The sequence below is a fragment of the Diorhabda carinulata genome, chromosome X (assembly GCF_026250575.1).
Source record: "Diorhabda carinulata isolate Delta chromosome X, icDioCari1.1, whole genome shotgun sequence".
NCBI lineage: Eukaryota > Metazoa > Arthropoda > Insecta > Coleoptera > Chrysomelidae > Diorhabda > Diorhabda carinulata.
In genome coordinates, this window is record NC_079472.1 from 23,317,671 (window position 1) to 23,344,418 (window position 26,748).

The window sequence follows — 26,748 nt, forward strand, 5'->3', positions numbered from 1 at the left end:
GCAGAGCAGCTCTAAAAGAACTTGATTCTTATAAAATTGAGTGAAAGCGTCGAATCTTTTAACGTAATGAAAGCAAACAGTAAAGTTACTATTACATCTGGACACATCGGAATAGACGGCAATGAACAACATATCATCTGGCGAAAAAGACAGGACAATTCCATAAGACCACAACCGTTCATATGTTTCCCAAGAAGTCATTAAGTCATGGTCATAAAAAGTAGGAAAACTAGAAGAATTGAGAAACCTGAAGTTGAAGAGATTTCTTTCTCATTTCACCAATTGGTCTCAAAGCCCGAATAAGTAAAGCAAATTCGTTGCTACTTCACTACTAAACAGTCCTGGGTATACCATAGATTAATAGGTCAAAGTGTTAGTGCGGCCTTTACGCACTAGCTCAAATACGCGTATATGTATGCACGAAATTTTGGAAAAATATTTACTAAAATAAGCTCCTTCCATCCTTTTTCCCTACTTGAAAATGTCAAATAACAGGTGACATCCTACTTATGAAAATAATTGGGACCAGTGGGTAATGGACTAATAAGATTTAGGGAAACCCGAACTGTCCTACTATTGCTTGATACTTGGAATCTGATGCAATAAGCCTCATATTGGAAAACAAAGGTTCATAAATTTGAGTAAAAATATAGGAAAATTTGAACCTTATATTTGGATCGATAAGTGTTAAATTGCAATATTTATTTTTGAGACTATTTTTAAGTTTATAGAAAATATGAAACAAAACTCGGCCAACCACAAGTATTAACAATAGTGGTTAAAGTAATTTAACAAGCCTTTTTGTTTGTTGTTTATATTTCCCATGCAATTGAAAAGAGGCAATTGTGTGTAGACGTCGGTAGGATAATGTAGTTTGCCAATATAGATTGGATCGATTTTCATTGCACTTTTCATTTTAGAAATATAGTTTTACGATTTGGAAATATAAGTGGTACTTTATATAATCGAGAGGAAGTCCAACCTATGAATAATTCAATACTTTTGTATTATAGTAATTTAAATGATAACTACAAGGTGTGTAAATGTATTTTCATAGCAGTCGTTATTTACGCTTGCTGCTTTGATCCTGTTTAAGGTTGTTATTCAGCTACTATAATTGCTTCATGAAAATCGTCGATCTTGAGCAACGAATTAATAATCAGTTTTATTATAATTAATTAGTGGGTGATAAAAAAAATAAATAAATAAAACAGTATAAAATCGGACACTGGAAAACGACATTAAAATATCGGAGATACTATACGTAGATGACATAGTAATAATAGCAGAAGATGAGAAAACCTTGAAATAAAACTTAAAAATATACAATGACGGTCTACAGATATTAATTATGAAAATAAACGAACCCAAAACTAAGACGATGATATTAAGCCGAAAGGATGAAACACGTAAGATAATAATCAAAAACAGAGCATGCCAAAAGCTTTAAATACCTCGTTATGATACTGATATAAAATGGAAGATTGGAACAATAGATAAACAAAAAACTGAATTATGGAAAGTGATTAAGACACAGTTTCTTGCCAAAATGGAAATACCAATACAAATAAAAAGAGTATATCACAAAAGAATCATACCAATATTGACATATGGATCAGAGAAGTGGATACTCACACAGAATCAAAATATACGACAAAATCAGGAATAACATTATAAAATAAAATTATAATGAAGATATATGAATCACAAACTTACAAAAAAAAAGGAAGAGCTGGTCAGAAGAAATTGAGATGACAGAGAAAAATCGAGTCAAAATAATAGAAATTAAAAAAAAAGACACAAGAAGAATGGAAATAGTTGTGGGAAAGGGACTCCAGCGAGCACTACACTAGAAATGCATTCGAATTAAATGAATAAGTAGAATATCAGTAGTTGGATGAAAATTCTAAAGAAGCTCTCGAAATATTGAAATTTATCTATGTCGATAAACTCAAATGACTTAAACTTAAACTTAAACAACTACTAGTGGCTTATTTAGTAATTATTCAGTTTCCAATTTTAAATATCGCCTTATTTTTTTGTCACTTTTGATATATAAAATCTTATCTGCTTCGTCTCTTACATAACTTTTGCGTATTGAGAATATAAGATTTATAAAACGAAGTTTCGATATATCTTATTCAAACTTGAAAGTTTCGGAATTGTAGATACGCTTTCATACTTCATCTGTAAAGCTTGTGATCTCTAAATATACCAAGTGATTGAAAATACTGAAAACTGAAGAACATATAAGAACCAATACGTGGTTAGTAGATTTCTAAAAATACTTCAAAAATGTTCTCATGAATGTATTATTTATTGGTGTATGTATAATATTGCACTGTAAAGTTTGTTATATTTCAGTTATGTCCTCAGAGGAAATCATTATTTCTATAACTTCTAATGATGTGCAAAATAGAGAAGAAGAAGGATAAGTTTGAATGACTTATGATTTTTTTTTGTCTTACTTGTTTGCGTTATCATTGACATAATTTTTTGGTGAGAATTCGTTTTTGTCTCGTTTTAGTGAGCATATATAATTTTCCAAAGCAGCATGAATATGTTCATTGTTAATGAAACTTACACTCTTTTTATTACAAAACTATGCTATGTAAAGCCTCATTCACTTTTAAAAGAAAATTTCTATCCAAAACGAATTTCTATATTTACCTTACATTTATTCTGAACGGTAGGATACATTCTAACACACCGCAAATTTTCTTTTTCTTCGCTCAACTAGCTAACTGCATTTCTTACTAATTTTACACTTTCTGCGAATCAAGTTTTCGATTTTATATTCTAAATAGAGGTATTTGGTGTTCATACAGACACAGGATACATGTTAACGACTCAGCTATCTTCCACCTTTCATTTGAAAAACGATGTCTAGAAGGGTAGGGTAAAGATCGAATTTTGTTCTAGTTTTCAGTTAAATATTTTAAATTTTTATTGTGATATAGGGTAAGTAATTAAGTTAGTTCAAGACTTCACGGTTTGAATCACGTTGGAATTTCGAAAATTCTCGACGTTTCAGCTTCCACTTTGTTGCCTTTATCAAGAAAAGGGTGGTTATTCGTTCACTGGTAAGAAGTGATCCGATTCCGTGGTCTCAATTTGCCTACTCCACGCAACGAAGGCCTTACCAAGGCCTTAATCTGCCTACTCCTTGGAATTTCACCTAGGAAATGGAAAGCATCAAGAATACTGTTGACAGTAACACATTCACTGCTGGTCTAAATATGTATCAATAAAATTAATTAATTTTGTATATATTCAATATATTGTACTGAACTAATATTCAACTCAAAACAGTGAATTTTGACGGGACGTGCGGATACTTTCATAGTCAAAAACCTTAAGAAAATAAAACACTTTCCACTGTGTCCGTGGAGTGAGGACTACTCATCCATCGTGAATTTTTTCAGTTTATCTGTAAGGTTCTTTTCTGAGAAAACCATCTCAATCCCCAAAATTTTAACAGTCGACATGTTCTATTAGAAACCATGTGTAATTTAGTGATAATACGTATATTCTTGATCTAACTCTATTATAAGTTTCGATATATTTGAATCACTCAATGTATAAACAAGTAAAAATTGTAATAAGATATAAATAAACTGAATATGTTTTTTACAATTATACTTTATTTGATTTTAAGTATGAAATAAATTATGGATTGCAACCGTAGAAAAATGGTGGTTTCGACCTATGTGGTACATTTCCATTGTGTTAATTTCCACTTTCATACGTATTTGCATTCTATTATCCGGCACAGAAATATTTATATTCCTCCCAACTTTCTCCAATTCAATGTAATGGAATTTCAATATTTAATATTTCATCATTTTTCCGTTACTACCTATTTATTCGGTAGTGCAGTCTAAATATTTTATAAATGCATAACGCGTACAAAGCACTATTTGCATTGTAAAGTGATTGTACTGATTCCATGAATTAAATGATCAATGCTTAAAAGAAGATCAAGAAATCGTAAACCAAAATAGATACTTATGTTAAACACGAACATTATTTGTTCATATTTGAAAAAAAATTGAAGTAATTCATTTCTACTGAAAATAATGAATAATTGAAAATTATAGGAAAGAATAATAAAAATTTTCTATAGTTACGTTTACAGTATATATATAAAAATATAAACGGCTTGATACTTTCTAGTACCACCCATGGCTCCTCTTGATGATGGCGCTCTGTTTGGAAGTGTCATTATTGATAATGTTGAGGTACGAAGATGGTCCCAGAAGTACTTGGCTTGACCTACAGATGGCGGTAGTTGCTTGGAAGATACCACTATATTTTCAGTGAATTTTGTTATGTATTACAATACTTTTATTTGAAAGACATAAGCCTAACCAATATAAAAGCTGAACTAGATTTTACTCTGGGTGAGACTGCTCCTATTTATCAACAAGAAATCATTAAGGAGTTTAAATGAGGTTGTATGACCAAATGAGGTGACGACTTCAGAAATATTGAAGGAAATCCACAAAGCGGTACTGGATGATCGTCGACTGAAAGTGAGCGAGTTAGAACTCTTAGTAGGCATTCCAAAAAGTGCGATACATCGCATATTAACAGAAAATTTAAAAATAAGAAAGCTGTGCGCAAGATGGGTGCCGCGTTTGTTCACAATGGAACAAGAAGAGGGTCGTGAAGATGTTTCCATCGAGTGTTTCGTAATGTTTCACAGATATAAATCCATCACTCCATATCCGAAACAAAATTACAATCAAAACAAAGGATTGAAAAAGGAGAATCTGCTCCAAAGAAGGCAGAGATAGTTCCATCTGCAGGCAAGGTCATGGTGTCGGTTTTAAGGAATGTGCGTGGGATAATTTTCATTGACTGCTTTGAATAAGGAATAACTATCAACGACGAGTATTATAGTAACTTATTGTTGTAACGTTTGAGCCAAGAAATCGAGAGAAAACGGCCTCAGTTGGCTAGGAAGAAAGTGTTGTTTCATCAAGACAATGCACCATTAGCGTACAGGGTCGGGTATTTTCATCAATAAATATAAATCTGTCATCTCTTGTGTCAGTAAATTGCACAATTATCGACTCTATAATCTTGTCGCGATATTTTACGGCCGTCACTGTTGCAACAGTTAAAATTACTAAGCATATGTTTCCCCAGGCACAAATTGAGCTGCCTAAAAAATAGTTGTTGAGGCATTTAAATATTTACCATATCGAAGTCCTCTTTTTCTTTAAACCAATATTCGTCCATCAGACGTATATAGACGAAATTTTGATTCGTCGGAATAGGAGTAATGCCTCCATTCTCAAAAGTTTATTTGACTGGTTTCAATTGCCTAGTGGTATCTGCATGCAGGCTGCCCCGTAGTCAACCGTGGGTATGTAGCGCCTTTTTACTCTCAAAACGATCTAGACCATGGGTTATGGTTTTTTCCCTTCCCCTTCGTATATACCGATTCTAAGCCCGAATTTGCTACACATACAGTCACATAGTGACTTGAAATAACCTTTTATATGTCCAACGTACTAATTGCCCTTGATAACAATATAAAAACATTTTTGTAAATGCACGTAACCACCGCAATTCTTTTACAAATCAAGAATAAAAAATATCTAATTCCATTGTTGCACAATGTATTTGATAACATTGAATTTTTTTCTGAAATATTGTTGGAAGTATTTTAAGTATTTTAAAAAATATTAGTTCATTGAATTTTGATGACGTTATCAATATTTATCGTTTGCTTATAAACGTTGTGAGAGGGTAATATTTCAATATATTCGATATATTTCATTATTATTATCGATTTGGCTTACCTTTTTTCACTTATCTATCGTTCTAATCAGAATAAAACGAGAAATTTTGGCTAAACGTTGTTTCTATTGGCTTACAACTTTTATAGTAATTTTTGTTTATTTTTTCACTAATTTTCTGTAGTTTGATGTTACATTCAATCATGGTTGAATATACTTCAGATCAAAATTAAGTATTTTCTGCTACGTATTAATTAATAATACCAAAAATTATCTAACACGTTTTTTTTTCTTTTGCAGAAAATTATTATTTAGACTCGAAGAATCTGGATCGACCACTTCACAGCAGGCTGCAATGTGCAAATTCTGCAGCCCCTCAAAATACATTCCAACAGAACGCCCCAACGTTTCTGTCAAGAAAACACCATCAGGAAACGTCTACAAATGGCGTCACTTCATGTTTAATAATAAAACACACACCTCAAAACTCTGTGATTCTAGCGAAACGATACGGCTTAGGTTCAAGCAACGAAGAACTTCTTCAAGATCCAGACTACATTCACGATCACTATAGTCCAAAGATAATAAAAAAAACTTTAAGAAAAACGAAGTCAGAGGTCTGTTCACATGCACCTAAGTTGAAAGAAAATAATAAAAAAATATTATTTAATGATGTATTCAGAAAAATTAATAATAAAATCAAGACAACAGCTGTGAAGGCGAAAGAAATAAAACTGAACAGTAATAATAAAGTTTCTGTATCTCGAGATAGCTTATCACAATGTTATCATGTAGCTGATAACTCGAAACAAATCGTATACATAAACACGAATCAATCCAATGAATTAACATTAAGACGACTCGGAGATGTAGTAGAGAAGCAGAAATATTCTCGAAAAAATCAAACCAAAGAATTTACCAAAGAAGAGTTAACATTAAGCGATAGTAGTCGGGTCAAAACGAAATATTCGCCACCTCCCGAGGATTGTGCACACACGAATTTAGTTGACAATTTCACAATACACCGTGTGTCGTCAACAAAAACTGATACTGCTGAACTTGCTTCGGATACCTCGGACATTTCGTCGCGTAATAGTGTTGAAACTGTTTCGGACAATCGGACGGGTATTCTAACTAAAAACAGAATGTCGCGCACTTTTAAAAGTGCCATCGGAAAAATGTTGCGTTCGGGGTTGAAATGGAAAGAACGCATCATTATCGGAATGTGTATAATTGTAGTGTTGTTTACGTTGTTGTTAGTGGTGGACATTCAAATGGACTTCGGGATATCCGGAAACCAATTAGTGGCGTCTCACGGTAGGGTGAAATACGTTGTAGATGAGGGACCCGAGAGTGTTTATAATAGGTTTAGGAATAGGCTGTTACAGAAAACACATAGGTAAGCACAATAGTTTATTAGTGGAAGACATACGAAATAATAATATACAGTGCGTCGCATTTTGAGATATTTTCGTTATTATATTTTGAATTTTTATTTATTCACACAGGATTTTTAGAGATAATTAAATTTTTGAAATTTACATTTGTAGTGTTGACACACATTGCCAATTTTTTAAATCACGTAAGGATATAAAAATTTAGAGATTCAACACAATGTCAAATTATTAGTATCATGTTTTTGAAATCTTCTGTAAAACATACGAAGGAATGATAATTTTATTTTAATGAGATAATTGAATGAAAAAAAATAATCAACTGAGACAATAGTGCAGCCAAATCTTCCATAAAATAATTATTGCCCAGCAATATTCTTATTTGTAGCTCAATAAAATAATAGGAGAAACACTTGCCTTGCCTTAGGATTAAGGTTATCCTACTTCGTTTTAGAATTCATTTATAGTTCAATTATTTTATTAATTTTTTATAAGTGGCTTAGTTCCCTCACCACCCCTAACCTAACCTAAGTCAACTTTCAAAATAGGATTTATACACCTGGAACATCAGGTACTTGTAAAAACTAGAACCACCCGGCTTTTTAATTGTAGGAATCGGAACGTATTACTAGCTTGATAAGATCGAAACAGCATACTCTACATTTCTACATTTAATTATCGATAAAACAACATACAACATAGATAAAAAAACATACAACTCAGAAGCGAGAGGCCGTATGAGAAATTTTTTTTTTGTCTCCAGCATTATTTTCAAGTCATTTACTCACTCACGAATTTTTTGCATCAAGTCCCAGAAGTATATGAAACGATCAAGAAAAATTTAACTATAATAGATAACTTGTTAGTAAATTACAGTCTATAAACAAACAAACTATAAAAAAATTCCCCAAAACTTTCTGTAATATAAAAGAAATTTCAATAAGCCGATGTCCAATGTTCTCAAGGTTATTAGATTGGTGTGGGAGATTCTTTAAGGATCCATCAAGAATATCCTAAATATATTCAATACAGTTCAGATCTGAGCTTGGTGCTAGCAACTCCAAGTATTGATTTTAATATTCTGTAGGTAGGTAATTTTGTACCGCTTGAGCTGTTTGCGGACGTTCCATCAGAAACAAATTTTGCTTCTTATAAAACTTTTGACAGTGGATATCTTTAAATATCCGTCTTGCATGGGAATTGTGATACGTGGTCTGCCCTATTTAGATGCTCTGAAATTGCTACCATTGTATTAATCGAGATACTTTGTGGAATTCGCACCGAACTTTTTGCAATAACTTTCTTTGAGTGATACCACTGCTTGAGCACATTTAACCCAAGTAAAAATTAATTTACGCTGCATGATTATCCAAGAATAATAAAAAAGATCAAAAGTTGTTTAGTCACTTGCTCAATAAATGAAACCTGTTGCTAAAATCAATTTTGTAAGTTAACTAATTTCCTTATCAGTCATTTTTTGTTTGTAACTCATAACAATCAGTTCCATATCAGAACCTTTCATAAATGTCTTACGATATTTAATCTATTTATAGAAATTACATGTAATCCCAATGAAAATTTTGGAAATTACTGCGTGATTCATTAATATCTGGAAGTAGTATGGATCACTAAAGCATTGATTCTAACCTTGGCAAAAAGTTTTAGTTTACAATGAGGAAATCGATTATTCAAAATAATTTTCGAATTGTTAAATATATTTATTAATGAAAATTGATAAATCACTTGCTCATGGCCAGCTTTTAATCAACATCAAAATTACTTTGTAAATTGGTTTGAGGAGTCATTATGGTTTTTCAGCCATTCTGCATCTATATCTAGAAGATATTTTGTACAAGACTTTACACTGGAGGCTATTTTTCTGGGAGTCACTTTCCAAGATGTTAGAGATACTTCTTCAAGGAATTTGAGCCTTTTAATCGGACCATAAGTTTGATAATTTTGCCCCTTCCTCTTCTTCAAAAATCATTTTTAATAAACAGAATTTATTATAGGATAGAAATTTTTTTTATAAATCTGTATGGTTTCAGTAAGCGGAAATTAATGCATTAGATTTCAATTATGAAAATCATTAATATTTAACTAAATACTGATTCAACCTAATGATTTTATCCACAGTTAAATACATTCATGCATTTTCGAAATAATCTTAAATGCACGATGTTTCAATATTGTACAAGTTTATAGAACATTAAAAGATAACACTAAATAAATAATTTATATCCTTTAAAAAATAATCTTTGGATTTATACACGAAGATGTGGCAAGTGTTTAGTGTATACCTGACATGTCAGTTAAAACATATCACGCTAATTACCTTTGTTGATTTTCTTGCCGAAAGAAAACAAGAAAAAATATTAGAAATACTAATAGACAAAAAATATCAAAAAGAAAATGGCACAATTGATGTTCAATTACAATTATTTATTTAGATCGAATAGATCAACAATCCCACTTAAGCTATCATTCACTATATATATAATGTTTTACGTCTTGTCTGTCTATCTACACCTCCAAGCTTTCATTCAATTCGTTCATGCAACATTTCTTACATCTGCCCCATTTTCTTCTTCCCATGATTCGACAGTCTGCAGGCCCTCCAATCGACATTTCCGATACCTTTCACTATTCTATAATCGGCTTCTATGATATCTCTGACTTTCTCTCCGTTTTAAATTTTTCTGTGGCTCTTTGCTCTCCATTTCCGTAGTCTCCAATATCTCCTTTGTCTTTAATTTCAACTACCATACCTTGTTTGTCTCCCCTAAGCATGTCTTTGCTTGCTTCCTTCACGATCAATTGTTTGATAGGTCTTTTTGTTCTGTTTCAATACAACAGATTTTATGGAGATTATCTTCCAAGCACCATTCATATTTTTCATTAAATTTCAGGTTATAGAGTTTTCAATCATTGGCTATAGTAGCTAGTTATCCACTCTTGATCTTCCGAGTCGAAACCTCGCCTGTTCTTCGGCTGCCGTATTTTGATATTCTTCATTTCATGTATTCAACGATTACAATAGAATATTTAATCACAATTTTTTATCGATCGAACTAATTCTTAGGTATATGGTTACAATACGACGGTTAAGAAATCAGTTGACACTTATTCTATTATTCTAAATGTATGTCGGCAAATAATAAGTCTATTCAGCAAATTACACAATATTATATCTTACTTTAATCATTCAAGGTTACATATTAGAAACATTATTCGTTTAGAATGATAACAAGAATCTTGCTAAGGTCGGCATATCGTAAAAGAAGTTTAACTATTATAAAACTTGGGATATTAACAAGAGCTGAAAATATTTACTGTTAATAAATTATATAACTTGGTCTTATTTATATTCACAAGTTATACCAAGGATATTTGCGATACTTGTAATAAGAGCTAAAAGCTTTACAAGCAATGACTTGTACAGTATAATTCATATCTCAAAACGGTTGGATTGGGTACAATATTATCGTCTCAAAACACGTGTTTCGCTGGAAATCGATACGAATATCTAATTATGTTAATATTAACAATATTTTATTAAAGATAAAGGATGAAGTAATTAATGCATGATTGTTAAATAAATGATACAATTATGGTATATAAATTAATTACCTGATCTGCGGTTTCACAAAGGTAAATTCACTGGTAATTTCAGTCAAAAAGTGTCACAGGTATTTGAGTACAAGAGACAATTGGATTTTTTTATTAGATAAACGACTTGGAAGTAATACGCATAGCAGGAAGATAAAAATAAGATTCGTGGAAAATATAGAATTAAGCGCAAAGTCCAGTTTTCAGTAACCATTTCCAATTATTGAACAATTAATTGTGTGAATTTATGTCCTCAGCCACCAACGTTTAAGACATTGCGGTATTCTGGCCACCTCAGAAGTCATTTGTCATTTAAATTTTTTTTTCGAAATTTGTATAGTGTACATTATTAATTAATTGGACAGATAATTAAAGTAATATAAATATTTGGTAATGGTTCTTTGCTTGTAAAAGTGGTCACATGAGCACGGATTATGCTGAACATCCTGAACCTTCAATCACTGTAACTCCTTCAGAAATCAGCGCCTTTATGATCGTCGAATAAAAGTAAGTGACAGAGCTTATGAATTAAATATTTCCACCGAGGTATGAAATATGCAAAAGGTAACGTTGGTTCCGCGATTGTTTAATACTCAAGAAAGCTCACACGCATTTATAATTCAAACGATAACCCAAAAATGAAAAAACCGCGTGAAGTTTTCCACGGATTTCTACCACAATTTTTTTTATAATATAAACTGAACTGTCAATAGAGGAGACATAATAATAGGTTACATAATTTTACTACCAAAAATTGAAGATTAAGTGGATAAAAAAATCTTGTGTTTTTGTACATATTTCACGATTCTGAACAAAAGATAAAAAAGTAGAGAAAAATTATTTAACTATTACCAAGTTTACCTAATCAATAAACTATTGATGAAAATTGTGATGTATTTTTTATTACGCTAAAAAATTCAAAAAGTTTACATTTGAGTGTTGACGTGTATTGTTCGTTTTGATATCGAAGCCCCAAAATTTTTCCAAATTTTCTTTAACTATTGCAAAGCACACTTAATCCTTATTACAAAAAATTGTTAGTAGGTTCCTTGGGGGGTTCCTTGAATACACGGTATTTTAAATCTTTATTGTGTATCACTCACTCAGTTTTAATATCACTTAATGTTCCTATTTCTGCAGGAAATTTGGTACTTACTGATTTTTCCTTTGCAATAGTTGGTACAATTGGGGCTTCGATATCAAAACGAACGATGCGTGTCAGCGCGCAAACGTAAAATGATTTTTTTAGCGTAATTCTTACATCACAATTTTTGATCAATGGTTTATAAATTAGGTGAACTTTTTTTTATATCTTAACGATTATAACCGCAGTCTAGTGGAGGCCAATATTATGTTGACTTGCTGACAAAGGAAAGAAAAACAACCGCATTTGTTTCATGACAATGCACCTGCCCGATCTTCCGCTACTTTTGTGGAAAAGATTATCGAACTTTTTTTACTTTCTATTCTCGAACTTAAAAAATGACTAGGTGGAAAGCAAATTCGGAAAAATAAAAATGTAATGAAAGGGACAAATCCGTGTTTTGCGAAACTTCATATCTTTTGGTATATTTTGGAAAAAATTGAAACTCACTGGACTAAGTATGCAGAACTAAAATATTTATTCACAACAATTTTTTAATTGAAAAGTCACTCTTTCGTCAATCCGTTCTCTTGAAGAAAATCAATTTAGTAAGTGTTAGTTTACTTTCCGATTCTAAAGACGATAACGATCTTAGTTTTTATAATCTTGTAATTATGTAATAGTAGAAACAGTAATATAGAAATGAAAGAAAAGAAGTTATGAACCTTTAAATATTAAATTTTGGGCTGTTCAACTTTTATCAATATATAATATTGAATTTGTAAACCTGACTTTTCAATTTGTTTTGAATGCATTTGAGCTATTCTGAGATATTCTCGCGATTTCACATCAATTCCGGAAGGATTTTGGCGGATATATTTCACGAGAACATCGACTTCTTTTTGTTTCCGACCTTCCGTATATTTTTGTAATCTTCTTTGTTTTTGTCAGCATTATTTAACGTGAAATATCCAACTTTTACTAACATATAAATCAGTAGTCCTTTCATTTAATATCCAGATTTCTCATTATCTATAGCTTATTGTGTTATATTGAACTGTCTTTTTGTATTAATTCTTTAATGGTATATCGTTTTTGTGAGACTATTTTCAATAGGAGAATAATTGTCTGGTTATTTAATATATATTTCCAAATTGTTATGAACTGTATATAACAGACAGATTAATTTCGAATATTGAGGAATGAAATTTTTGGTCTTATTATGAGAAAAAACAGACTTGAGGAAAAGAGTCCTTTAATTTTTTTTAAAAATTTTTAATGACTATTTTTTGACCAATAGAATGCAGAATATTTGACACGTTTAAGTATATTTCATATTATTATTATATCATAAATTGATTATTACGATTACAGTGTTTAAAGTCTTATATATCTCATTATTTTGTGATTGTTAGAAAGCTTTTGAATGTGATGAACATGAAATTTTAAAGAAAACATTGCAGTTTTTTGGTAATTGTGGTACTCTCATGGAATGGTTCCTCGAAAGTAGAAGACAACGTATCAGGTATACTAATGAGGGATTTTTGGTAAAATTCTTTCTGATTTTCATGGTACTATATATTTAAAAAATAGTGAAAAAATAAGCTTTTTTTTCTATGACACGTAATCAATGATTTTTGATTATTAAAACCTGGTCAGATTTCAAAAGACTTTGTGTTAACAAGATAGAAGTTATTTGTTATAGAAGTGTCAATACTTGTTCTCAATAACAACTCAATTGAAGCTGGTTTTTGGGTCTTTACAAGTCTTTAAAATGGAGATTGTGATATAAATTTTATTATTTGCATATTGCGTAATTAGATCAGTTTATTAATCCACCGCCTTAATGTCTTACTTTTCCTTGTTTGAATGTCACCTACGTTAAATAGATTCTGACTTTAAATTCCTTGAAAGAGTAATCGGTTATATATTTATATTAGGCATCAGAATACATTTCAAAAAACTTCTTACTGCTTTGGTTATTAGTCTTATTTATAAACACGGTAATCTAATAATAACATTCTTATATTACCTTAAAAATTTTACAATAACGTTATTGCCATATTGGCCTTATTACAAAACTCTTAATAATTTCTTATTTTGTAATGTTTTTTAAAATGTCTTGACACATTTAACACACAATTTCCCAACTCTGGTTACTTAGGAACATGTAATGTGCAGCAATTGTTATTAATGGAAACTTTTAGAAAAATTAATTGCAGGATGAAATGAAACTATTGAATGAATAAATATTGATTTAAATGTGTAGGTATTAAATTTATCAAATCCAGCACCTTATCATTTAACTAAAGTACAGTAAACATAAAATAGAACAAAATATCATAAAGTTGTCTATAGGTGTACTAAAATAAAAGAAAAGATATAAAATTTGATGTAACAAATGCTAAAAGATAAACAAATCTATTATTCTGGACAACGTCGTACCTTACCAACAGAAGTCAGTTTCTAAAGGTTGATACAACAATGTCATCTTGCAAGCCAATAGAATATGGAGTGCCGCAAGGCTCAGTGAAATTCTTGTTGGCTTGTGGATAAAAAATTAAGTCTTCCTGTTTTGCGCTGAGTTTCCAAGGACTTGAACTTATTCACCTCTTCAACAGTCTACGATATGCTCTTCCCTTCTGGGGTAAGTGTGGTGCGACTCAATTTGAGCGTATCTTCAAACTTCAAAAGAGAGCTAAAAATTCTGACTCTTCCTTCCTTCCTTATTTATCTTTGAATCCGTTTACCTAATTCGTAAGCACGCTTCTCCAATTCCAGAAGTAACGCAAAGCATGACCTTTACCTACCTACTCCACGTTCAGAATTAGTTAACGGCTCAATATTTTACAATGCAAAAAAATGCAGAATCACTTGCCAATTGAAATCAAATCGATATCATCTTTTCCCGCATTCCGCAATTATTTCCGCATATTTACTGGAAAGTGCCTTATACTCTGTAAATGACTATTCTAATAATAATATTTGATTCCGGGCATGGTTCATATTGGTTTAATTTTGCTATGAACTTATGTACTAATTATTATCTATTACTATTACCTATAATTTTGTTTTTAATTGTGGCTTTCATCTGTATATTGAAATTTTATTTCACTTTAATTTTTATTTAGTTATTTTTATGTTTATTTTTTAGCTTTTACAAGCTTTTGTCTACAAATTGTAACAATTCTTTGACAATAAAGCATTTCTCTCTTAACTCCTTTCATAGGATCATACCATTTTTAGGTTTCCTAAAAAGCCATCCAATGCTTGTCACAAAAAAGTGACAAAACAAGAAGCAATCAGAAACATAGAGTAAGACTACAAAAGACTAAAGACATACAAAATATATTTTTCTTATATTACCAACGTGTCCTAAAAGGCGCATTCATTAAGCAAAGCTAGACTAAGAAGAGTTAATGGTATGTTCACTGAACATTCCGGTAAATTACCATCTGAAGAACATCGGAGATTCTCCCAACTGCTCTTGTCGTTGCTAGAGAACCAAATAAGAGGTAAACCGCATAGACCCCATAGAGGTGGCAAAGATGGTAAAGCTATTGCTACCTGACTGGTAAACAGTCCAGGTTATACAATAGGTCAAATTGTTAGCGAATCACGACCTAGCTAATTTAATCTAGTTTGTACTTATCAAACCACAAGATTGTATTTCACTATTTGTCGCCGGTTAAAGGAAAATTATAATTACTTCAAAGCCTCTTTATACTTTTATATTTATGTAAAATAAGAATAAAAGAGCCTGAAACAGTGAATCAAGTACTTATTAAAATCAAAAATTTCATTTACTTCTATGAAAGTAAATCTTAACCTAGACTTAACTTACTTATATAATAATTAACTTATCACTACTAATATAATTAACTCACTACTCTCCTAATTCATTTAAATTAACCGGTTACTTTTCTATTTCGTCCCTTTTAACTTTTAATTATAAACTAATTAAGGAATTTCTGGAATTCTAGAAAGTAAACAAACAAACAAACGAATAAAAAGGCCTTCTTAGAAATTATATATAAAAACAATCCAAACAAATCGCCGCTGTGAAAAAAAGAAACTTCAAACAAATCCCGCTTTTTGCTAAATTTTATACTTATAGCGAACAGCACCGTCTTCACGTCCATGTCGTGAACGAGATGGTAATTCTACTTTATCTGAAAGCTAGATAAATTTTTTGATCGCATTATTTCTCCTTATTTTGAGCAACTTTTCATAAAAAATTTTTTCCTTGCAACTATTCACAAAAAATTTATTTGACGCCCAGGTTATCTTATTGATATACACGAAGTTATAATGGTACTAATAATTTTTCTTTCAGCAATTGGCTCATGAGGTGAATATTTCGAAACGATGAACTATTATTCTATAGACAAAAGTTACATAAATGTGTCAGATAAAGCAATCTACAAATAATTAAGTTGTTTTGATTGCATTCAGTTCTATAATAACAAAACCACTGAATTTTGATAAGCAAATATTGATATGGTTTTTAGTGATGTGTTAATTACTAAACACAAGTATACTAAGCAGCCAAAAGGTCATTTATTTAATCTAATAAATATTTATAGCGGAGATTACTCCATGAATTTGAATTACTTTTATCGATTAACAAAACCACAGTATGTTTAGAATGTAATGATGAAGAAAAAAATAAATTAGTTTAATTTTCTTTTTTGGAGAGTGCAAGTAAATATTTGTTTAAATGAGATAGAATTAAAGTTGAACTACGAGGTGTAATTAAACAATAATATTAATTAATTTATATAAAATAACACAAATTAATTACGTCGGATATATTTTGTGCTATGAGAGTCAATAAGTGATTTTTCAATAAATAATATATTAATAAAAAATAATAAGAAACAAAGCCAAGAAAGAAATTAAAGAAGCAAAATAGAAACCATGGGAACAATTCGGAACAATCAAATAACTATAAAAACAATAACAGATCTTTTCTAATTAAATCAGAGTAATTATATAAAAATCATCTTCCACCCCCTATCGACTTGGGGTTGTGGGGGTGTTAGAGGGAGGTAATTACAATATAAGGAAGGTGGAATTAGCCGTCGGTCATTGTTTTTAAGTTAGGTTAGGTTAGATAAGGTTAAGTTAGGTTAGATTAGGTTAGGTTAGGTTCTTCTCAAGAACACTATTTATACAACATTTTTCCATGGTCTTTTAACACCCCCCGTCACACACTAATCAGTTTTCAACACCATTTTATCATAAAAAAATAGAATTTTCAATTTTTCAATATGTATTTTTTTATTATAAAATAATAATGACTTATTGCTACGTCAATTAACAATTATAATTGTTCATAATTTCACTGAATTAATTTCATATATTTTTCACATAATATTTTCACTATTTAGCTGTATTTTTTGTTAATATATTTTCAAATAAAATTTTGTTAACGTTAATTCCACGTAAAAATGTCAAATTTTTATTCTTTAACCCTCTCTATTTATTTAACAAGGGATAATTTTTTATGTTCAGTACACTTATTTTATTACCCTTCACAACTCCAAGTCGATAGGGATGATTTTTAGATAAGTACCAAAATCAGAGCAATGAGAGGATGGAAAAGAAAGGAAATAATAAGAATAAGAGATAAAAAATAATATAAAACACAGTAAATACAGAAGAGGAAAAAGAAGACAGGAAATCATGCGATAGGGAAAATCAAAACAGGGGAAGCGTGAGGAGGAGGCAACATAGAAGCGGATTATTCAAGACAAACAATAAAGGAATGGATATTAAAACTATTCAATATAGCATGAAACACAGATTAAGTATCCAGAGACAGGGAAGAAAATCAATCGATACCACAACATATAAAATGTGCGAAAACTAAAGAGCAGTTGGCTTACAAACATTTACGAGAATCACCGAGACAAAGATAAGGTAATAACATTGATGACGGAATGGAGGAGGATCAAAGTACATATAGAAAATAGAAACAAACGATAGATAACATACATATTAAGGAACTTAAAATAGAAAAGAAAATATAGTAGAGAGAAGAAATACTTATCACATTAATCGATAAATCAAACAAATGAACATGAAAAAGATTTAATAATGAAAGGATAAAGAATAGATACGAGTGACAACTTTTGTCATTTTCACACAAGACGGAGAAATAGATATGGAGATATCAAACAGAATGAGAAAACAAATCAAATATAGCGGAATTGTGTTTTCAATTCTATAGTAACTTTGAAGACTGTATACAAGTGATGAGAGGGATTTTGAAGTGGAATTGTGTAGTTAAGGACGAGAAATGGTAGGAACGTCATTTGATCTGAAAATAAATGAAAATGTGCAAAAGTGCATGAGAAGCATTTTAATTGACGATATGCGAATGAATGATATCAAATTTGGATGAAATGATGAATCATGTTTATATGGAATTCAATACCTTGTATTTAAAAGGTGTACTAGCTTTTACCCGCGGCGTTGCTCGCATCGAATCCATTAAATAAGTATCAGAAATCATTATAATAGAAAAAAACGAATTCTGTAGCTATATTAGAACCTGAGATATAGATCTTTGAATGTAGAAAAATTGCCAAAAACCTACAAAAATCCATAACTCCACATTGAATGTCCGCGCCTAGCTCCTCTCCAACTCAACCGATTTAAGTGTTCAAAAACTTAAAACAAAGAGGGTGTTTCAGCGAGTTTTCTTAAACCAAAACGAAGTCTCTATCTTGAATAGAACCTGAGATATTGAGGACTCCCATAAGTAATGTAAAGGGGGAAATCGCATTTGAGTATAACTTGAGAATGGTGAAAATTAGATGAAATCCGATGGTTGATGGCTGATGTGTGCATCAATACCATTCATTGAAAAAAAAAAAATTAAGCAAGTCGGTTGGGTAGAACGCCTGAACGGACTCGGAATGGTAATCATCAATTTTTTTAATATATAATATAAATAATTGAAATAGTAATTGTTCTTTTTTACTCGACCGTTTGGGAGATTATGTACGAAAAGATTTTAAAATAGTATCTTTCCTTCATCAAGACAACCAGCCGCCTCACAAGTTGCTCTTATTCGCGAGTATTTGGCCACAGAAATCTGTCTATATGTGCCTTACTCAAAACTTAAGCACCATGCGACTTCTGACATTAAAGATAGCGAACGTCCTCATATTGCACGTCAGAATATGCAACAAGCAGACATCGATCAACTTCATTCCGTCAATCTATAGACATGTACAGGAAGTTACGAGGTCCGTTTATTATCTTTTTAATCTTTACATACGGTTATTTTCAAAAATCAAACTCGACAAATCTTTTCTTGTGGTGGTATTACGTGGATTTTTACTCTACTTTATTGTTTTAATATATAAAAAACGATCATGGGTTACTAAATGGAGAATTTATATCTGAGAATTCTGATATTATCAAAATACACATTGATTAAATAATCTCATTGAAAGAATTACTCAACATTTTGTTAGTTTTATACAACCATCACTCAACTATTTTGTCCAGTCAATGAATAATTAATTTTAGATCCTTTATATTGGCTTTCTAATTTTGAAGATTCTAGGGTTTTTGATTGCATCGTAAACGATTTTACTATATATATATATATATATATATATATATATATATATATATATATATATATATATATATATATATATATATATATATATATATATATAGTGAGTTATAATTCTTTAATTAAATGAAGTAACTACAGGTATTAAAGTTGATTGCATCTTTATGAGTTACCGACAGTTTCGCAATATTTTCTACTAAGAATGGAATATAATGAAAAGCAATAAAATTTCTCTATTGGACAGATTTATTCAATTTTTTAAACAATATCCAGTCTTTGATCATCAAAACATCTTGAAACCACGCTGGGTAAAGAGAAACTGATTATAAGAGAAGTGTAAAGCTGTAAGCATTTTCAAATCATTAGATAAACGCAAAATACAAATATAACGTATACGTTTTAGACTAATATATCAGTTTTCACGTATAGTTGGGGTAAGTAAGGAAAACCAAATCAATTGAAAACATGATAAAAGTTTCCAAAAATTCTACCCTGATTTTTAATTTTCTTGTTTTCTCTCCATCCTGTTACAGATTCTCGCTTGCTTCTCTTACTATCCTGTTCCACTTCTCTCTATCATCTACGACTTGTCTCCAGCTCCTCACATCCACTGCTGCAATATCCTGCATGACTCGTTGTTCCTAGTGTCCTTTTTGTCCACCGCTTGGCCGTTATATGGCTTCCTTTCACTACGTTACATTCCGTATCAGGCCTTTTGGATCTCGGATTTTTATCACTGTCATCGGTCTTGACAGGTCCCAGTATGGCGCAGGATGACCAGAGAAAGACTAGCAAAGATCGCAATAGACGGTAAACAAGGGACACGACGACCTTTAGGAACACCTCCAAAAAGTTGGATGAATTCATTGACATCAACATCTCAAAGATGACAAGTTGGAAACTACAAGCCTAAAGCCTACAATACGTTGAAGAAGAAGAGGATCTTTATCACTGTCATCGGTCTTGACAGTTCCCAGTATTTTCCTTAAAATTTTTCTCTTCTTTATTCGAAAATATACATGGTTTCCATATGCAATGACGGGTTTAATTCCTATTCTCTATTCATGGTCTACTCTTAACTCTTTAGAAACCTCACATACCTTTAATGGGCTCTCTAATTCTCTCCACCACTTTATGCTTTATTGTTTCATCTTACATTCCTTGGAATTTAGAACCTCCTAGAATAATTTCCATCTCTTTATTTGTCCTTCTCTTAGTAACCAATATGTACTTTGCTGTTTGATAATTCACCTCCAACCCCATTTCACTGGCTCCATAAACTGCAATTTCTTCTGAGCATATCCTACTATCTGCGTATTGTTTTGGGATAAAGTCTCTCCCACACCTATCTCATCTATTACTCCGTTTATTGTGATGTTGAACAGAGTCGTTGGGAAACAACTGTTTGTACTGGAATCACTTTTCTTTGCCCGTCCTCTATCAACATTATGGCTTTGGAGCTGTTCACCGTCATACTTACCAATTCAATAAGCTTTGAGGACATCCATTTTTTTCTCATCACCTGTTCTAATCGTTTTTTATTGACACTATCAAAAGTCTTTCCAAAGTTCACAATCATTACATGCAAGTCCATTCGTTGAATTTTTCTACTGTTTGTGACATCATATTATTGACCTGCTAGTTCTGAAACCCAATATCAACACATTTTTTAGAATTTGTTGTGTTTATTTAATCTTTTAGTTTTCTCAAGATGTTAAAAAATCAATCGTTACGTTACAAATTATAAAGGAATAGGTCTCTGAAAAACACATATTTTGAAAAGCATATGTAATATGATTATCAGGGTACTGTTAATAATACAATAAGGAATTTTGAGACCGATTATGATTCTTTGGTTTGTTGTTAAATGAAAAAAAATTAATCAATTTATAATCTTTTAATGATCTAATTTGCTATTAATAAGTTTTTGAAGAGCAAGAAGTCTTCTTATGAATCCTCAGAAGTAACTATTTTCTCAAGGGATGACAAAAAAAATATCACGAAAGTACCAAATAGATTGAACTTTAATCAAGCAGCAGAATAAATATGCTTGTGAAGGCCACGATTTTCGAAGCATGGAACAAAAATATTCTATCATCAAAATAAATAATAAATAAATTAAGTTTACGCGGTCGCCATTTTGTTATTCGAAAATTTGAACGCACCAACTATTTTAGACATATTTCCTTTATATTTCTAAAAACTCACATCGCCAAGATTCTTGGACATCCGTTGTAAACTTTAAAACGAAATATGTACAAAGTGGTTCATATCGATAGTTGATTTTTTTTGCAATTATATCTGTAATAGAATTATATTGTTCAATAGAGCAAAAACAGGCTAGGGATTCCCAGCGCTTCAGTTATCTGAATAGTGCATTTGTACCAGGAAACTAATAGCTTTGAATAATGACGTAGAAGTAAGCATAGTAGGTAACTAATGCAAGAGGTTATGTAGAGAGCGAACCAAAACGTTCAGCTGTTCGGACACATTTTAGAAAAACCTATGGTTGAATCATTTCCACGTTACCACAAATGACCGACTTGCTAGAACCCATTTGCAATCTAAGGGGCTAGTAAGAGTGCCCAGGTTCTTCCCAGTCATAAAACCGTTTTTCTAAAGTAGGCACAGGTATACGGAGACCGGCTCTTACCTCAGGTGCGAAATATCCGAAAAAAAATAGATTTGCTCTAGATCTAGTCGGTATGTAAAAGTCCAAGACGACCAGAAATACTATTTTTTACCATAGAAGTTTGGGCAGGCATAATGTAGGTTATTCCTATTCCTTTATGACTTTATGACAGGAGATAGATATGTTCGAAACATTATTGCTGTCAATATTTATGTTCTCCGAAATGACCTCGTAGCCAATTTTAATGTCATGCTAGGCTCCATCCCACAAGAACTTTTCCGTGGTCAATATATTCGCCAGATATGAATTCCATTGAGCACTTGAAGAGCATGTGAATGGTGGGACGAGCAATCTCAAATGAAAGTCGCACTGGCGGCCTAGGAAGAATTGAAGAAGATCCCAATGGGTACCATTAACGACTCTATTGTTTTTTTTTACAGGCCGGTTACACCTAAATACAGAACAGGAGAGGATAGAACGAATATCGATGGATTTTTGTTTTCGCATTTTATTATGCACTATTCCACGTAATGTGAGGTTAACTTTTCGTCTTAACTTCGCTCCATCCGTTGCTGAATTTCGATATCTCCTAATGTTTTCCACAGTATTTTATATTGTGTCTTTGCATCCAGTGTCGGACTGCTACTCACTTAATATCGTCACGTTAGCGTTTCTGGAGTCTAACTACTTCACTCTTGCTTTCTCTTGGTCCCTATTTTTTAGTCCTCATGGTACATCTTTCTTTTTCTTGTTTTCCAATATGCGATACCCACTTCAACTTACCAATGCGTATACGTACGGATACTATACGAGGATATATTCAAAAATTCTCAGCCTACTATAGAACCAAATAAAAATTCAATGTCAAAATATTTTATTACTCAACATATTCTCCTCTTAAATGGATATATTTATTACCTGCAACGTCTCTAGACCTTAAAAAAAATGTTTCTCCTTGCTCTGCAAACCAGACCCCCACAACTTTTATTACCTCCTCGTTAAAAGAAAATTTACGCTCTTTTAAACTTTTTTTCAGTTGAGGAAAGAGATGATAGTCGGACGGAGCCAAATCTGGTGAATAAGGGGGATGTTCTAGTAATTCAAACCCTAAATCAAGAATTTTTTGCATGACAACATGAGATTTGTGTGCAAGGGCACACAATACCTTTGGATGGCTTTTCGAGTCTTTTCTCTTTAGTTTTTTTTCCGTAGAGTGATCAGTAATGTCGAATAGTAATCTCAAATTATTGCTCTACCCTTATCCAAAAAATGAATCCTTCTCAGGTTTTGGAGAACCAGAGTGTTGCCATTCCATCGATTGTTGCTTTGTTTCTGGATCGTAGAAATGTACCCAAGTCTCATCGATAGTAACAATTCGGTTTAAGAAGTTTACATCGTTTTCAAATCGAGCACAGATCGAAGGCGATGCTTTTGGTCAACATCCAAACATTTGGGGATCCATTTTGCAGCAATTTTTCTCATATCCTAATTGACGTGAACTATATGATGAACGCGTTCGTATGAAATATTCAGTGCTTCAGATATTCGTTTTAGCCCAATTCGACGGTCTGATAAAATCATGTCATGAACTGCATCGATATTTTCGGGGACTGACACAGAAACTGGCCCTCCCGATCGGTCATCACTTTCAATTAAAAATTTATCTCTTTTGAAGCTTGCAGTCTAATTTTTCACGGTCGCATATGATCACCAAGGATATTAAGCATATCTTTGGAAATCTGCTTACCTCTTAACCCTTTTAAATGCAGGTACTTGATGATGGCTCGATACTCCAATTTTTCGATTTTCACAATTTCGGTGGTAAATTTAGGTAACTCTGGTTTATTTTTGGACCTCAAATTTTACATTGACACTTCTCTCTCCATTGCCCTCTGTGTTGTTCTTAATCGAGTTTTTCTGTGAATGTCATTGTTTTCAAGCCCTATGCTGCTATAGGAAGTATACATGACAGATACCTTCCTTTTCAGGTTACTAATAATGGTTCTTTCCTTGAACCAAATTCTTATGCTCATTTCAGGGGTGAAATTATTCATTATCTTTGTTTTGGTCACATTTATAATTTATCCAACGTTCTTGACTACCCTGTTAAATACATCAAACATGTCCGTAAGTTCAACAATATCACTATCGTCTGCAAAGCGTATAGATTGTTTAGGTAGGATCTGTCAATTCTTTTCCTTTTTGGTTTCATGATAGTTCATTGAATACATCTTCCAATGCGAGGGTAAATAATTTTGGAGATAACTATTTTCGCAATTTAAATGTTTAAATATTGATTTGATAAAATAGTGTTCAGTCATAGCTGAATGTGTTTATTTTGATTTGTGAGCAATTAGATATAATAATAAGCAAACTATTTTCTCAGAATAAATGAGTGATGATTCATTTATAAAGTGATTAAATTAGTATTGCTGTCAATATTTCTAGAAAAAATATTTTTTTTTTAATATAATAATAAGAATCTTATAACTCGCTTCTACTATAGAATTTTAAAATAAAATAAAAAATTCAGTATTGTCCAGTCTAGAATATTATTATTCACTACAATTTTGTTGTTTCAGTGCGGCCATGACAGGCGCAAATTTTTCCAAAGAAACTCTTCCGAACGATATATCTGTCCTTAATGGACGTATCAAAGATATCGCTACTGCTTCCAATGACGCTTTTCTACCAGATGACAAGCAAAAAGACGGTAGAAAACTTCCCGTCCAGCATCGTCACGATGATTTTAGCGACATTGTCGATTACATCATGTTGGACGAATATGACAGGCAAAACTTCCGAAATGAGATAGATAGAATACATGCGGTCGTTTCCAAGCAGAAAAATAAATCGACAAAGAAAAGGAGGACCATCGGCGAGATGAAACGACTATATATAGAGTAAGTAATACATTTTTTTTAAAAAATCATTTGCACCTCATTATTTGGTATTATGATTTAGTTAGAAATCTGATAGCTTTAAAATCACAATTTATTTATAAAGTCATTATATTTATAAAGTTAGTTTAATCATATCAGAGTGATATTTTTAATGAACAGCTGTTTAAAAGTTTGGGATATTGATTGAATGCGATTTTAAAAATTAAACCAAAAAAATTCAATACCATTTCTCAAAAATATTCAATGGTGAATCCCAATGCCATATTATAAAATCTTCTTTGACTTATGTTGAAATACTGGAAATTGTCAATATAAAATAATGAAACAAAAGAATTTCTAAGCAACAGTTAATTTTATTATTATTACAATATTATGTTACGCTGAAGATGCTGTTCTAGTCGCAAAAAATGAGGATGAACTTCAAGGGCTTTTACATGAGTTTAACTGCTTAGCTAAATCTTTCAATATGATAATATCTGCGTCCAAAACAAAGTGTATGACCACATCCAAAACTCCGATAAGATGTAAGCTAGTCGTAGAATACCAGAATTTGGAGACGTAGAGAACGAAGTAAGAGGGCAAACAAGTAAAGCCTTAAGAATAGCAGCATGTTTGAACGAAACCATATGGTGAAATAAACATATCGGAATTGAAGCCAAATCGAGAATATATGATGCCACGGTAAGACCCATAATGACCTACATCGCGGAGATACGGCCTGAAACGGCGAAATCCAAAAGAATGTTGGAAATAGCAGAGATGAAAGGGCTAGCCGGAAAAACCCTATTGGACAGGAAAATGAGAGAGAGCATCAGAAGATTGTGCCAAATTGATGACGTCAACTGATGGGTTCTATCAAGAAAGAAAGGAACAAGCACATACGTCATATTGATAACAACAGACTGGTCAAGATAACGCGCGATAAATCCCCATTGGGCCGAAGGAGTACCGGCCGACCCAGAAAAAGGTGGAGCGACAACCTTGAAGCAGGATAGAGGGTAAGGATGTCGAAGATAAAACAGGCGACTATGCCTAATACACGGAAGGAAAAGAAAAAGAAGCTAATATTCTTCGTAACTCTCATTTCACAGCAGCATAACTTATTGTATGATTTCTACCAATTTGTCCAATAAATGTTGTTCTATTTCTGCTCGTAGTTTCGAATAATTTCTGATCCCCTACATTTTCCGGTCCCGGATTGTGGTCGTCAATGGCGTTTTGTAAATGATTCCAAGCATGCTCCCTGTGAGTCAGATCAGGCGACCTGAGTGGAAGTGTAGATGAAGAAAACCTTGATTTTATAATTCTTTTTAAACAATTGATGTGGTCTTGTATTATCATTTATAAGGAAGAAAAAAAGGTCTTTATTGGCAAGTATGTTACACCCTATATACCTGTCTTGTTATGTTTACATCTAATTGGAATAACTATCGAATATCTCGGGAAGAATCATCGATAGTTAATTTTCTTTTTAGTATGATCAAAATCAACCTAACTCTTTAAAAATTTTGCACTAAAAGCATAAAACAAATTCCTGAAAAGTAGTACAAAAATAAAATCATAGTTAATTTGAATGAATAGAACGATTTCGCTTCAAATACAGGTCGATTTAGAAATATTGTAAAATGGAATTCTATCTATAATTGGAAATATCGTTGAATCGTCAAGATTGAAGTTTATTTCAAATAATTTCAAAACTATTTGTGATACTTGGTGGGAAATTTAAACACTGCAAAAGTCCTCTGTTATTCTGGAACAAAGTAGAACAAACCTAGAACA

At 31.8% G+C, this 26,748-nt stretch overlaps 1 protein-coding gene across 2 annotated transcripts in view; it reads left to right on the plus strand.

The window, feature by feature from the left end:
* LOC130901438 (extracellular serine/threonine protein CG31145) overlaps positions 1 to 26,748 on the plus strand; it is a 210,419-nt gene that overhangs the window by 60,206 nt on the left and 123,465 nt on the right. For both annotated transcript variants that reach the window (XM_057812842.1, XM_057812841.1), the window contains 2 exons: positions 6,051 to 7,149; positions 24,649 to 24,969. In XM_057812842.1, coding sequence (XP_057668825.1) covers positions 6,896 to 7,149; positions 24,649 to 24,969 — 575 coding nt within the window. In that variant the 5' untranslated portion in view covers positions 6,051 to 6,895. Of the gene's footprint in view, positions 1 to 6,050; positions 7,150 to 24,648; positions 24,970 to 26,748 lie in introns of those variants that run through there.